This window comes from Oncorhynchus masou, chromosome 6 (assembly GCF_036934945.1).
Source record: "Oncorhynchus masou masou isolate Uvic2021 chromosome 6, UVic_Omas_1.1, whole genome shotgun sequence".
NCBI lineage: Eukaryota > Metazoa > Chordata > Actinopteri > Salmoniformes > Salmonidae > Oncorhynchus > Oncorhynchus masou.
This window is the reverse complement of record NC_088217.1, coordinates 15276373-15291830: the sequence shown is the minus strand read 5'-3', so window position 1 is coordinate 15291830 and position 15458 is coordinate 15276373. Positions and strand designations below refer to the sequence as shown.

The window sequence follows — 15458 nt, the reverse complement described above, 5'->3', positions numbered from 1 at the left end:
TTAGATGCACTATTGTAAAGTGGCTGTTCCACTGGATGTCATAAGGTGAATTCACCAATTTGTAAGTCGCTCTGGATAAGAGCGTCTGCCAAATGACTTAAATGTAATGTAAATGTAACTGAGGACATACTGTAAGTGGAAGCAAAACGATTACTGAACATCATGTCACCTAGTCTCATACGAAGCGACTTAAATATAACACTAAAGGGAATTGTCCTGACTTGACTTTAACATTAATCGGAAGACTTATTTATCTGATCTAATTTATCTAACTAACTATGTTTAATTGTTACCCGATTTAAATTAATCATGTAACAATTAACTCATTAGGATCTGAGGCACCACAAGAGCGGTTGTTTAAAGAGTTACCATCTCCTGAATTAAACTCTAAAAGTTCTTAAACAGTCTATAATCTATAAACAGGCAACTTATTAATCATAACCTTGTATCATATCATCATTCTGAACAGTCGTAACCTCCTGCATCTGCAAAAACCTGAGCCTTACTTATGAATGCATGACTTGTCACTGCAAAGTTTATGTAAAACAATGATCTCTAATGGCTCCTAAAAATCAAATCCCTCTCTTAACAGAAATACTTTCATCATTTTTCATATTACATGCACAACACAGGATGGACACGTCATATATGCAGTGGGTATACTTTCCAAGTTACATTATTTCCTTTATAACAATTTTAATGACATCACAAAATAACAAAGTGAACATTCCCAAGTTATATGTTAGAAATATTGTTCCAGTATTTGATATTTGAATGTGTTACCGAGTTTCATCTGGAAAAGTCTCTGGAAAAAAAAGGCACATTCCTTTGGTGAATTTGGAGAGGGACCTGAATCTTCTCTCCTTGATTAACAACAGGTCATGAGTTGTTAACCCCCCTAGTTCTCTCCTTCCCACTCACTGCGGGTGAGAGGGGGTCTGATTTAAGTTATTCATTGCAAACCTGATCTGACCTATTTGGATTCTTGTGGACAGTCATGACAGAATCAATGCTTTAAAGCAAATAATTCAACTCATATGAAGCAATTAATCTGACGTAGTCAATATATATGTAATTATAAGTGCTAAATATACAGTACCAGTCGGTTGGAACCAAAATCTCAAATTTGGACTCATCAGACCAAAGGACAGATTTCCACCCGTCAAATGTCGATTGCTCATATTTCTTGGCCCAAGCAAGTCTCTCCTTATTATTGGTGTCCTTTAGTAGCGGTTTCTTTGAAGCAATTTGTTCTTGCCAAAATATGGACTTGGTATTTTACCAAATACGGCTATCTTCTGTATACCACCCCCACCTTGTCACAACACAACGCATTCAACACCTTGTAGAGTCCATGCCCCAGCAAATTGAGGCTGTTCTGAGTCCAAAAGGGGGGGGGGGTCCAACTCAGTATTAGGAAGGTGTTCCTAATGTTTGGTATACTCAGTGTATATTTACTCAAGAGATAAAGGATCTTACATTCTTATAGTTGGTTTGGAATGTTAGTCAGTCAAAGATTAATTTACATTGAGAGAATGTACAAAAAAAAAACATAAATATTTGACATAAAGGTCAACCATCAATCCACGATTTGGTCAATAATTGCACAAAATTACCAAAAAACACATCTGTCAACCTTCAAATGCACCAACAAGGTTAGCGATTTAACACCAGGTTCATATGTGAATATATTTCTTCTAATGCATCTAAAGGCCAACTAAAGAGATTGTTTAATGAGAAACCATCAACATCTAATACACAAAACAAAACAGTTCATTTTGACAGGAAATCATTTGAAATCTAGGCCATATGGTCAATGTCTATGTAAAACACACTTCTTTTTTTTTACTAAATCAGGAATCACAATAAAGGAACGTGAAAAGAAAATACTGCGTTGGTGGAACCGTTCTCAGCTAAAGTCCCGGTTGGTGAGTATCATTGGTGCGACCACGGTCCAGGTATAGAGGGTAAGGCACACCCAACTGGAGGAGATCTTCACCCAAACCGCCGGCCACTTGCTGGTCATGGCATTGTAGTCTGCATCAGGACTGTATGGGGAAAAAAATAAGATTTGTATATATAGTCATATCTGAACAATTGTTACGATGTGAATCTGTAAGAGAAATATCCATGGAAGAAGTATTGCGTTGCAGCGTTGCTTTGTGGCCACTTTCATTTTAGAGAGATGGAGCGGTCTCCATTGAAATATAAAATGTTGAACTATAAAAGAACACAACGTGTAATTCATGTTATTTCCTCTTTAGTGTCAAAACATTGTGGTTCCTCCCTATTTTTGACGTACACAATGGGATCACAAAAGAGGAGTTCAACTTCACCTCAAAATGTGCACGACCAAGTTTGACAACATGGCCGTGTCTGAAAATGTCACTAGCTGTCAAATCCTCGCTCCCTCTGTCCTTATTTTCTCAATTACCTTCAAAGCTCATTGGAGGAGGTTCTCAGAGTGAGGAACCTTGGATCCTCTCCAAGGTGTACCAAGAAGAAATCCTCAAAGGGAATTAAGGAAACAAGGACGGAGGAAGCAGAGACTTGACAGCTAGTAACGTTTTCAGACAGAGCATTTCACAACGTTGGTCATCTGTGTAGTTGGGCCATACTGACCTGTACCAGTTGGTGAGAGTCATCATGATGTAGAGCGAAGCGAGGAAGAGCATGAAGTGGAAGAAGAAATAGCTGTACTGGACCGTGTCCCTCTCGTTATCCTCCACACGCCTGGGTCCCTTGCTCCCCGTCCCTCCCTCCTCGTCCGGGGTGCCTGCTTTACTCTCCTCCAGGATCACTGTGTTGTTAGAGGCCATGGTTAACTTATTCACCTGGCTGGTGTTGGACGAGCGGATGCTGCAAGGAAGTACACATTTATAGGCATTATAATAAGCACTATCATTTCATTAGCAATTATAACATAACATGTAAAGCATTTATAATGATGGGTTCTGACTAACTTTAAATATGAAATATCCTTATTCATGTTACTGAGGGAGAGAGGAGAATGCAGAGAGTTAACATTCTGTCAGAACATGTTGTTGTTAGATATTAGGTATCATATGGAGAGGAGAAGGGCAACAGTCTGGTTTCAGTTGTTGGGTTGTAATTTGAAATACTTGCTACACCAGACGTTAATGGTTATCTGTAGGAGGAATGTATATGGTGGGGTCAATGGAGGTTGGATATGAGCCAGGAGCTTGGAATGTTACTGAGTAAATGAAAAGGCAATCACATGGTTTTGGTCACTGATAAGGGTGGATAGCTCTGGATTAGTGAGGAATGGGGGCTGAGGTCAGGTCAGGTCACATGAAGGAACAGTTTATTACCCATATCACTTAACTTCCTGCCAAGCAACAGAGATGTATTGGCTGTCTCACCATACGAGGAAGGTTTAAATACCAGTTCTTGTGTAAATGTGTTTTTGTTTGTTCAGCTGTCCGACCCATTAGGGGAATACACTTGGTTTGAGCTTTTCCTAGTTGTCTATTTTACTCTATTTATTTATAATCTAACAATAAGCATGGGTAAGCATTTATAAGTATTTCTAATTATTGTAATGCTTTAATAAAATATAATCAAAGTGGATTGCATTAGCGCTTTCAGAGTGCTCAAACTGCAAACTGAAATTCTAATTATGTGAATGAGGGAGTCACCACATCCACTAATACTGTGAGGGACCGACAAATGTACATGACTTATATTCCCCAAACCACGATGTGCTGTAGCTGTACCCAAGTCTGCCTTGCTGACCAATCACACCTGGAATAGAGGATGCAGAGGATGAAGATGGCCAATCCCACAATGCTCTGGGTGTCCCACCACTGTAGATAGGGGGAGGAGAGGATGGGCTCTTCAGTGTCGATGATCACCACAGTCGACTGGTTCTCGATCTCCAGTGGGGCCAGCGTGGGCACCAGTGTCTGCTGGAAGATGCTCAGCAGGCTGGGGTTGCATGTACGGTCTAAAGGGGGCCCGGGGGGGTGGTTGCCCAACGGGAAAAAATGTAAGACTTTGAGATTACATTTTTCTCCCTTTCATTTTTATAGATATATTTTAATTAGATGTAAAGCATTATTATATCATTAATCCATGAGAGGGGGTGGTGATTTTTCAGTTTGACTCGAGCTGAATAGGTGAATTTACAATTTGCTTGGGCAATGTAGAGTTTAAGCAAGTACGTGTTTGTAATTGAGAATTTATTTGATAGTACCCAGTAATTAGTCATATAGAGAAGCATTTAAACTATTGGTTAATTAAGTATGAATGAATAATGAACAATAGATGAACAGGTAAAGGATGCTGTTGGGGTAGCAGCTATAACAGTGTCTCTTACCAGGCTCGTTGGTCATGGCCGACCAGGTCAGATACATGGTGTACATAGTCATGAAGGAGGACTGGAGTAGACCGGATCGGGGGTGGAATTTCTAAAAATAATTAAACAAAACTGATTTACAAACGGATTCCAAAAATGTGTTTATTTTCTTCCATGATTTTATTATGATCGATATCAGGGTTTCTCAAACGCGGTACTGGGGCAGGTTTTTTTTTTTAATGGAAAAATCACATTGATTAACTCTTTGGTCCTATCACTGTTCACTTACTTACTAATGGCACTGCCTACTCCAGACTAAACATTTTTAAATCATATGAGCAATAAAAAAACACCTACATTTTATTTGGAATGCTAAGCCAGACAGAATTAAACATGCCTACTTATATAATGAATGTGAGTTTGGGGGGCTAAAATGATTAAATATTAAATCTTTAAACCCCTCACTAAAAGCTTCACTCATACATAAATTATACTTAAACCCCAAATAGTTCTCCAGTAGATTATTAAGAAAGGCTCATCCTTTGTACAAAAATGGCCTTTTTGTCTTTATACAGATTATAATTATATGATGAAAATTACAGGCCTCTCTCATCTTTTTAAGTGGGAGAACTTGCACAATTGGTGGCTCACTACCATAATTGCTGGACTATTAAGCACACCTGAATATAAACCGCACTTACTGAATTATTAAAAAATATGAATTTTGTACATAAATAAGCCGCACATGTCTATAAGCCGCAGGTGCCTACCGGTACATTGAATGAAATGAACTTTACACAGCCTTTAAACGAAACACGGCTTGTAACAAAAATAAATAGGCTTTAACGAAACACGGCTTGTAACAAAAATAAATAGGCTTTAACGAAACACGGCTTGTAACAAAAATAAATAGGCTTTAACGAAACACGGCTTGTAACAAAAATAAATAGGCTTTAACAAAACACAGCTTGTAACAAAAATTAAAACAGTAGCCTACCAAGAAAGTCATTGGTCACTATCATCCTCCTCCTGTGCACTGAAACCACTGAAGTCATCTCCTTCGGTGTCGGAGTTGAATAGCCTCAGAATTGCTTCATCCGATGTTGGATCGTTTTCATTGTCGCTCTCGTCACTTTCACCTGGAGGCAAATACTCCGCTGAGCTCATGCTGCCCCTTCAACACGCAGCAGTCCAGCCTTTCAAAACCCGTTGATGATAGTGGATTTTTGACAATGCTCCATGCTGTCAGGACCCACTGGCAGACTTGACCATAAGTTGCTCTTCGCAAGCGGCCCGTTTTAGTGAAGGATTTCTCCCCACTTGTCATCCAAGCCTCCCACTGAACAAGGAGCGCCACCTTAAATGCACGATTTACACTGATGTTGGGTGGCTGCAAATACTTTGGGCCATCTGCTTTTCTTCCCTCTGAAAGCTTTTGTTGTCTTTTTGCACTGAGTCAGTTCCTCACGCTGCTGTTTCCAACGTCTTATCATTAAGGCCAAGCTCCCGTGCAACAGCTCTATTTCCTTTTCCAACAGCCAGATCGATCGCCTTCAACTTGAAAGCTGCATCATATGCATTTCTCCGTGTCTTTGCCATGATGAGGGTGACAAAATTACTACCGTAATCAGAATGATGGGAAGTTTGAGCCCGCTCGATTTACGTCACATTATGTGATGGTGCTCAGTTTTTTGGCGGCATGAATCTTGTGAAAGCGGGAAAAAAACATAAATTAGCCGCGTCATTGTATAAACCGCGAGGTTCAAAGTGTGGGAATAAAGTAGTGGCTTATAGTCCGGAAATTACGGTAAATACTTTCTAGCCCCCTGTGTGTGTGTATATATATATATATATATATAAAATAAAGAAATAAAAAAGAAATAGAAATAAAAAACATGATGAAAGTGACATCTGAGTATGCATCAGTGGAGGTTTCTCCAGGTCGGAAAGGGAGGATGGATTCAAAATCCTCCAAGGAATAAATATACAAACGTCACCAGCCGCCACCCACTGGTAGACATGTGTTATAATTAGGAACTGAATTTGTTCTTAAACACAAGTCTTTTAAGACGTACTTCAATCCTTATCCCCGAGGCGTCACTGCAGGCAGTTAACCTCAGCAGTCACCAGGAAATCAATAAACAGGTGGGTCACACTCATGATTAAAGTTCAATGGCAAAAGCAAAGCATAAACATTTAGCAGATAAAGGTTCAGCCTGCGCTCCCCAAACGCTAACCTTAACCACTACAAGGGCAAATGCTAAAAACTGACCTACAAATGAAATGATGAATATGAACGTTAAATGAGCGTTTAATGAACACCGAACGAGGGCTTACCTGTACTCTGGGCAGGATGGACACGACAGAGGCTACAGCACAGAGAATCATGTTGAAGCTGATGAAGAACTTGTTGAGCAGACAGCCCTTTGACTGAGTGTAGAACAGGTACATCAGGACAACGGCGATAAATGACATGATGTAGTTGAGTCCAGTTACAGCGAGCAAGGCTGGACAGAAGAGGATAGAGAGAATCAGATTCTAGTTGCATTGTTTTTATAAAGCAGGACAGATTCTGTCATAGAGCATTATATAGTGTCAGCACTATTGACACCTGACCTTATGATACAGTTCACCATGTATTTACCTGCTTGAGTTGATATCACATACTTTACTAAAAAGTACCAAGTGAATACTTGCTAAAACAGGACTTGAGTTTGAGTTGATTTAAATCTTTACAGGTAGAGTGCACATGAATCAACGTTTCCGTAAAAGTGCGGGTTTTAGCAGCGGCTAATTTTCAACAGCAGTACCTGGGCAAGTTATTAAAAACTATTACAATAACAATACAAACAATGAGCAGTGAGCACATGCAGAGCAACATAGGACAAGCAACATGTAGCACGCAGACAGGGAAACATAGGACAAGCAACACTTAGCACGCAGACAGAGAAACATTGGACAAGCAACATGTAGCACGCAGACAGAGGAACATAGGACAAGCAACACGTAGCACGCAGACAGAGCGACTTACAAATGACTTAAATGTAAATGATAGGACAAGCAACACGTAGCACGCAGACAGAGGAACATTGGACAAGCAACACGTAGCACGCAGACAGAGGAACATAGGGCAAGCAACACGTAGCACGCAGACAGAGGAACATAGGACAAGCAACACGTAGCACGCAGACAGGGAAACATAGGACAAGCAACACTTAGCACGCAAACAGAGAAACATAGGACAAGCATCACGTAATACGCAGACAGAGAAACATAGGACAAGCAACACGTAGCACGCAGACAGAGAAACATAGGACAAGCAACATGTAGCACCCAGACAGAGGAACATAGGACAAGCAACACATAGCATGCAGACAGAGAAACATAGGACAAGCAACACGTAGCACGCAGACAGAGAAACATAGGACAAGCAACATGTAGCACCCAGACAGAGGAACATAGGACAAGCAACACATAGCATGCAGACAGAGGATCATAGGACAAGCAACACGTAGCATGCAGACAGAGGAACATAGGACAAGCAACACGTAGCACGCAGACAGAGGAACATAGGACAAGCAACACGTAGCACGCAGACAGAGGAACATAGGACAAGCAACACGTAGCACACAGACAGAGAAATATAAACCAAGCAACACGTAGCACGCAGACAGTTGAACATACACAAAGCAACACGTAACACACAGACAGAGGAACATAAGACAAGCAACACGTAGCATGCAGACAGAGAAATAGCACAAAAAAACAACAAAACAAAATACATTAAAGCAACAAGGAGAATGATGGAGTGCTGCATCAGATGACCTGGCCTCCACAAAAACCCAATTGAGATGGTTTGAGATGAGTTGGATCCGGGGTGAAGGAAAAGCAGCCAACAACTGCTCAGTATATGTGGGAACTTCTTCAAGACAGTTAGAAAAGCAAAGCTGTCATCAAGGCATGTGGCTACTTTGAAGAATCTAAAATATATTATGATTTGTTTAACACTTTGTTGGTTACTAAATGATTCCATACGTGTTATTTCATAGTTTTGACATCTTCACTATTATTCCACAATGTAGAAAATAGTAAAAAATGAAGAACAACCCTTGAATGAGTAGGTGTGTCCACAAACCTTTGACTGGTACTGTATATCACTGTATCATCTGCATACATTTGAACTTCAGACCCAGTACAGACAGAAGGCAGATCATTAATGTATAGAATTAACAGGAGGGGGCGCCAGTATTGACCCTTGGGGCATGCCCACATCATAGCTGAGAGTGGGCGACAGCTTATTGCTCACTCTGACACACTGAGTTCTTCCTTCAAGGTATGATTTCATCCATCTCAAGGCATTGGGGTAAAAGTTAAACTTGGACAGTTTTGTGGTGAGAACCTCATGGTTAACAATATCAAAAGCTTTCCTTAGGTCTAGAATAGAGCCCCAACAACTTCAAATAAAACATCACATCAGCATCTCTAATCAGCAAAATGATTTAGCCAATCATAAACACTCGTGTGTTGATGCTCTTTTATTCTGCCCTTTCTTTTCTCCTCCATTGTATTGTTTGACTGCTAACTACGTGTGTTGCGATTGTAAGTGGATTTAATATAAAGTTGGATTTGATTTGACTTCCTTAGCAGAGGGTCAGGCAGACTCACCTGCATACCAGCCCCTGGAGTTCCCACTCTCCATGTTATCCACCCAGGACTCATTCCAGGAGTGGGCAAAATCCACCAGCAGAACCAGCTGGATCAGGATGAAGAAGAACGCCCCACAGGTACCCACCACGAACCACACTGCACACACACAAAGAGACCATCATCGTATCACAAATATCCACAAGCACTGCTAAGTATAAAGTTACTAGTATATTACAATTACAACTAATTCAATGATTAATTGCGTGTATCAACAATGAATTTTCTTAATAATCCAATAAATTGTAATATCAACAATTAAAAGTATATCACTAATGTTTATGCGGATTGTGCCTGGTCAAGTGCTACATCGGTAAATCATAATAAATAGACAAATGTTATGACAAATTCTTTATTTAAATTGGGTCAATCTTACGGTGAGTGAAAGGCCCCTCAGGGATATAAAAGGCACCGACTGTCACTGCAACCATGGTGGCAATCTTAAAAAACCAAAACCTGCATGGGGGAAGGAAGTCATTCGTCAACTGAATCCCTTTTGATAATGTTTTGATAGACTTCATGAATCATTATAAAAAGTATGAAAAATAACTATGAAATAAAAAATAATAATAGTATGATCTTTCAATAATGCCACTCTTGTTTTGGTGTACAGATAAAATACAAAATAATATAGATTGACAGTATCAGCATTTTTCAAAACGCACGTATTATATGGTTATTTTGTTGCATGGTTATACCTAGTAAATATACATGAATAGGCTTATGATGTACATGTCTGAAAACCTGTTATTGCTTTGCCATTATGCGGTATTGTGTGTAGATTGAGGGAAAAAAATAAAAAATTTAGAATAAGGCTGTAACTAGGGATGCACCAATGTTATTTTTGGCCGATACCGATATCCAATATTTTCCTTGCCTAAAAAACAGTACCGTTACCGATATTTACAATTTTAGCGGCCTTTTAAGCATTCTTAAGGCACTGCATCTCAGTGCAAGAGGCGTCACAACAGTCCCTGGTTCGAATCCAGGCTGTATCACATCCGGTCGTGATTGGGAGTCCCATAGGCCAGTGCACAATTGGCCGGGTTTGGCCGGGGTAGGCCGTCATTGTAAATAAGAAATTGTTCTTAACTGACTTGCCGAGTTAAATAAAGGTTACACACACACACCACACTGACCCAAAATGTATTTTGTTGGCATTTACGTATGTCCCCATTACTAGTAAAACATAATCAAACCTATTTCTTTCACTTACTTGCTGTGCTGTTTTGTCGTTCATTTGTTCAGTAATTTCTTTCTCAAACAGGATTTCATCATACATATCAAGCAGTGAAGTTTCAGCTGTCAGTGCGCACCGAGGAAGAGAGGCCACGGACAATCAATGTGTCCATTTCCATCTTGTCCAGCCATGTCTGTAACATTTCACGTAAACCCTGTTTCTTGTCTGCATCGAAGTAGCGGTCCTTGTACCTGGCATCGAGCATGGTGGTGACACAGTAAAGAGGCTCAGAGGTAATGCCACTGAATCGCTTGTTCAAAGTCTTGAGTACTTATGTAAGTTTCAACCAGACGGTCTGTGTCGGCAGTTTTGTTGAGCAGGCGTTTCAATGCCATGACAGAGGGTATCACATCTGCTGCAGACGCAGTTGATTAGCTTATTTCTCGAGACAGTTGTTCGAATGGAGCTAGGAGTGTTCATGTTTCCAAGTTTCAAACATGTTCTCAAATGCCATTGAAATGGTAGCAGCGGTATGAGAAAGAGCACATTCTTGAGCATGCAATACGGCTTTCCTCAGTACAAAATCCTCGTCGACCCACTGTGCCGTCAGACTCAGCAAACTCATGTGGCTGACATTGCTGGTCCAAATGTTAGTCGGGAAGCTAATAGCAGTGACGCCCATAGCAAGTAGCTCATGGATGTGAGTGTCAACAACACTGTGTAACTCCGGTAGGGCAACATCTGAAAAATAGTGTGTACCGGGGCTCGATCAGTCGGTGAAAGCCAACATCATCCACGACAGAGGACGGTTGATTGTCAAGGGCAATGAATTGTATTATCTTGGCGTTAATGGGTTTGGCCTTTGAGTTGTCTCGCTGAAATGTTCGTACTTTTTCAAGTGACTGCTCGACTTGAACTTGTTTAGTTGTTGGAAGTGTGCGCTTAGTATTTTTCTGCTTTTGTTCTGTGTAGCCTGTATTTTTCATGGCGTCATTACATCATCTACCTATGGTATATAGGTATACACGTCATCTACCTACGTTATATAGGTATGCACGTCAGCTATCTACATTATATAGGTATGCACGTCATCTACCTACGTTATATAGGTATGCATGTCATCTACCTACGTTATATAGGTATGTACGTCATCTACCTACATTATATAGGTATGCACGTCATCTACCTACATTATATAGGTATGCACGTCATCTACCTATGGTATATTGGTATACACATCATCTACCTATGGTATATAGGTATACACGTCATCTACCTACATTATATAGGTATGCACGTCATCTACCTATGGTATATTGGTATACACATCATCTACCTATGGTATATAGGTATACACGTCATCTACCTACGTTATATAGGTATGTACCTCATCTACCTACATTATATAGGTATGCACGTCATCTACCTATGGTATATTGGTATACACATCATCTACCTATGGTATATAGGTATACACGTCATCTACCTATGGTATATAGGTATGCACGTCATCTACCTATGGTATATAGGTATGCACGTCATCTACCTATGGTATATAGGTATGCACGTCATCTACCTATGGTATATAGGTATATTGGTATACACATCATCTACCTATGGTATATAGGTATACATCTACCTATGGTATATAGGTATATTGGTATACACATCATCTACCTATGGTATATAGGTATACATCTACCTATGGTATATATCTACCTACATTATATAGGTATGCACGTCATCATATGGTATATTGGTATACTCATCCTATGGTATATAGGTATACACGCATCTACCTATGGTATATAGGTATGCACGTCATCTACCTATGGTATATAGGTATGCACGTCATCTACCTATGGTATATAGGTATGCATGTCAACTACCTATGGTATATAGGTATGCACGTCATCTACCTATGGTATATAGGTATGCACGTCATCTACCTATGGTATATAGGTATGCACGTCAGCTTTGACATCGGTTTTGCATATCGGCGTTAAACTAGACATCGGGCTGATGCAGATGTTGGCATTTTTTGCCAATATCGTCCAATTCCGATATGCTCACCGATATATTGTGCATCCCTAGCTGTACCTAACGTGACAAAATGTGTATAAAGGGAAGGGGTCAGCACACTTTCCAAATGCACTGTATATGAATAGGCTTATGATGTATTGCTGTTACTAAAAGTTCTAGTGCAGTTATTCTCCTCTGTTTCAGAGAGGCACGGGGTGGTCTAAAGCTAGTTAGCTCAGTGACCTGTTGTGTAAGAGATTATTTTATTCATATTGCCAATAGTTGTTGTGACAGTGCCTGTAGCAGTGTGATAGTCATACTGTATGACAGAAAATAGTCAACAAACAAGGGTGTCTTACCAGTACCTCATTATGACATTAGTTAAGTTACAAGCAGTGTACATTTTCAGTTAATTAATAATAATAACAAAGGCTATTCACCTTAATACTGACTTTTAAGTCAAATTTGTCGTAGTAATAAATATGATTACATCTAGGCCTTTACTTTTTTATTTTTTCATGTATTTTTTTTAGGTGGTGCATCATGTGATGGGTGGTTACCCGTTGTGGATGGCAGAGCGTGGGTCTCGGCTGTTCTTGACGTTGATCATAATCAGAGCGAACACCAGGAAACACATGCTCATGCCGAAGCACACCCGGTACACGGCTTTATAGCCCACAAAGATCTCACAGTTCATGTTGGCATGGATTCCTGGGATAGAAGAGCCTGCTCCGTCTTCACAGAACCCAGGAATCTACAAGCACAGATAGACATTCTCACAAACCATTCAGGCCAGTCTAATCTACTGTACAGAGTAGACAGCATTATTATAGTCTAGCTGTGTGATTCTGTATTCAATAACCTAACATTTTCACTTTGGTCAACAACAAGTTGGCTATTATCATGAGAGACTGTACCACAAAAGTCAACTTTTCACATACAGTATTATAACCATTCATACAACAGTGCTCATTTAGTTAGGTCTTAATTATATTATAGTCAAAATGACTAAGACTTAGTCACATTTGTTATTTGAATAATGATTTAGTGTAGTTATTGTCAAAATGACGAAAACAGTGGGACATTTTTTATCAACTAAATGCCCTTTCATTTTAGTTCCATCATATTTGTATTGCCTCACCTTATAGTGAACATAAATAACTGACTTCCATGAGCACAAACATACACAGCCTTGTCTTACCTATATATTTTTCTGCATAACATCCAATTATCTTCCCAACGCAGAAATATGACAAACATATGCAATAATAATAATAATAATAAATGACAGAAGATTTATCTGGCCATGTAAATTCCTAATTCAGCCGACATACATATTACACATTACATACAAAACAGACGAGAGAGAGAAGCACAATCACCAGATGGTGCTGCAAAGTATTGGCAAAGTACAGTAGTATTTTGCATTTCCTTCACTGGGTCGCATCATTGCCATTGTTATCAACGCTCCAGAAGCTGCAGCCACATTGTTGTCCAAAAGAACAGGGGCTTATGGATGTAAAATGCAGGCCGATGTGGCTCAACATCAATTATTTTTTTCTTTGATTAGCTATAGTTTTTTTCTGGATCTATTTAGTCAGTTATTGTCACGGCAACTGCCACGGAAAAATATGTGTTTGACGAATATTTTTGTCATTATTTTTGTTGACGAAATTAACATGGTCATAAAGTCATTCAACGTTCCCAGGTAACTGCAAAAATAAAGGAAACATGAGTAAATGAGGGAGACAAAGTAAATTGAAAGCATGTGCTTCCACACAGGTGTGGTTCCTGAGTTAATTAAGAAATTAAAACATCCCATCATGCTTAGGGTCATGTATAAAAAATGCTGGGCAGCCCATTATTTTGGCTACCGTGACTAGAAGAAGAGATCTCAGTGACTTTGAAAGAGGGAGCATAGAGGGTGTAAAGGGTTTGTGTGTCTCAGTCACCAGATCTCAACCCAATTGAACAGTTATGGGAGATTCTGGAGCGGCGCCTGAGACAGCGTTTTCCACCACCATCAACAAAACACCAAATTATGTAATTTCTTGTGGAAGAATGGTGTCGCATCCCTCCAACAGAGTTCCCGGACACTTGAAGAATCTATGCCAAGGCGCACTGAAGCTGTTCTGGCAGCTCTGGTGGCTCAACGCCCTTAAAACTCTATGTTGGTGTTTCCGTTATTTTGTCAGTTACCTGTATATGTACATTTTTAAATTTAGAATGACAGTATACACAGAGTTGCAATGTTAATGCAGCCTCAATATGCAGTAAGTTGTATCTCTGTAGGCCCCTACTGTTCTATACTTTGTGTGACTTAACCCTTCCCACCAATAGCCTCCCCAGGTATTAAAGCATTACTAAAGCAACCATTTACCATGTACACAAACATCTACTATGACACATCATGGCTCATCATCTCATGCACACACACACACTGGGTGTTTCTCAATATGCATACTAGCGCACTCCGAGCACGCAATCTGGAGCACGGGAGTGTTGGAGCATGAGTCCAAATCAAAGTACGCAAAACGGAGCTTGGAGGGAACTTCTCTGATGCGTCCCCCTGCTGAACACATTTCGAAGCATGCATTGTTATATTTGGTGCATGTGACAAATCAAATTTGATTTGAACGAACAGTAATATGATGCAACCAATAACAAAAAAACAACACAACACTTGTTGACATTAATGGCGGCCATTACATGAGCTGAAGTGAGAGAAAATAAACTGATTTTCGGAATGAAATGTTGCCCAATCAAATCTAATGTTACCTGACTACAATATTGTATCTTGAAAACATGAATAAATACATGCTGTGTTAATTTTGGCATGTTTACCTACTTACAATACCCACTGTAGTGTGCGTAGATTGCAAGCCCATAGTAAGTCAATAGGGCCAACTGGCTAACTACGACTAAATATTGTTATCTTGTTTTGTCTCTATTGTCATTGTCCTGCCTAGAAGATGGTTCAGTGAATGGGGAGGTGCAGCGTGTGTGAGGTAATACCTTAGGGGGAGTGTGAGTGCTTCTCAAATGTAATGTATTATGCGTTCTCCACACTCGCCCTCACAAGAACGGACTCAAGAGAATGTCCTCGGAGCATGAGAGTGTGGTGAGATTCGATTTATTTGTATTTATTTCACCTTTATTTAACCAGGTAAGCTAGTTGAGAACAAGTTCTTATTTATGCGACCTTTATACAACCTCATTCATGCGACCTGGCCA

General features: G+C 39.9%; 1 protein-coding gene across 4 annotated transcripts in view; it reads right to left on the bottom strand.

Annotated features, from left to right (window-relative positions):
* Positions 1–649: 649 nt before the first annotated feature.
* si:ch73-267c23.10 (serine incorporator 3) overlaps positions 650–15458 on the bottom strand; it is a 34246-nt gene continuing 19437 nt past the window's right edge. For all 4 annotated transcript variants that reach the window (XM_064967617.1, XM_064967615.1, XM_064967618.1 and 1 more), the window contains exons 5-12: positions 12785–12978; positions 9399–9478; positions 8984–9121; positions 6656–6825; positions 4340–4430; positions 3766–3967; positions 2623–2859; positions 650–2048 (exon numbers count right to left, since the gene is read on the bottom strand). In XM_064967617.1, coding sequence (XP_064823689.1) covers positions 1910–2048; positions 2623–2859; positions 3766–3967; positions 4340–4430; positions 6656–6825; positions 8984–9121; positions 9399–9478; positions 12785–12978 — 1251 coding nt within the window. In that variant the 3' untranslated portion in view covers positions 650–1909. The remainder of the gene's footprint in view (positions 2049–2622; positions 2860–3765; positions 3968–4339; positions 4431–6655; positions 6826–8983; positions 9122–9398; positions 9479–12784; positions 12979–15458) is intronic.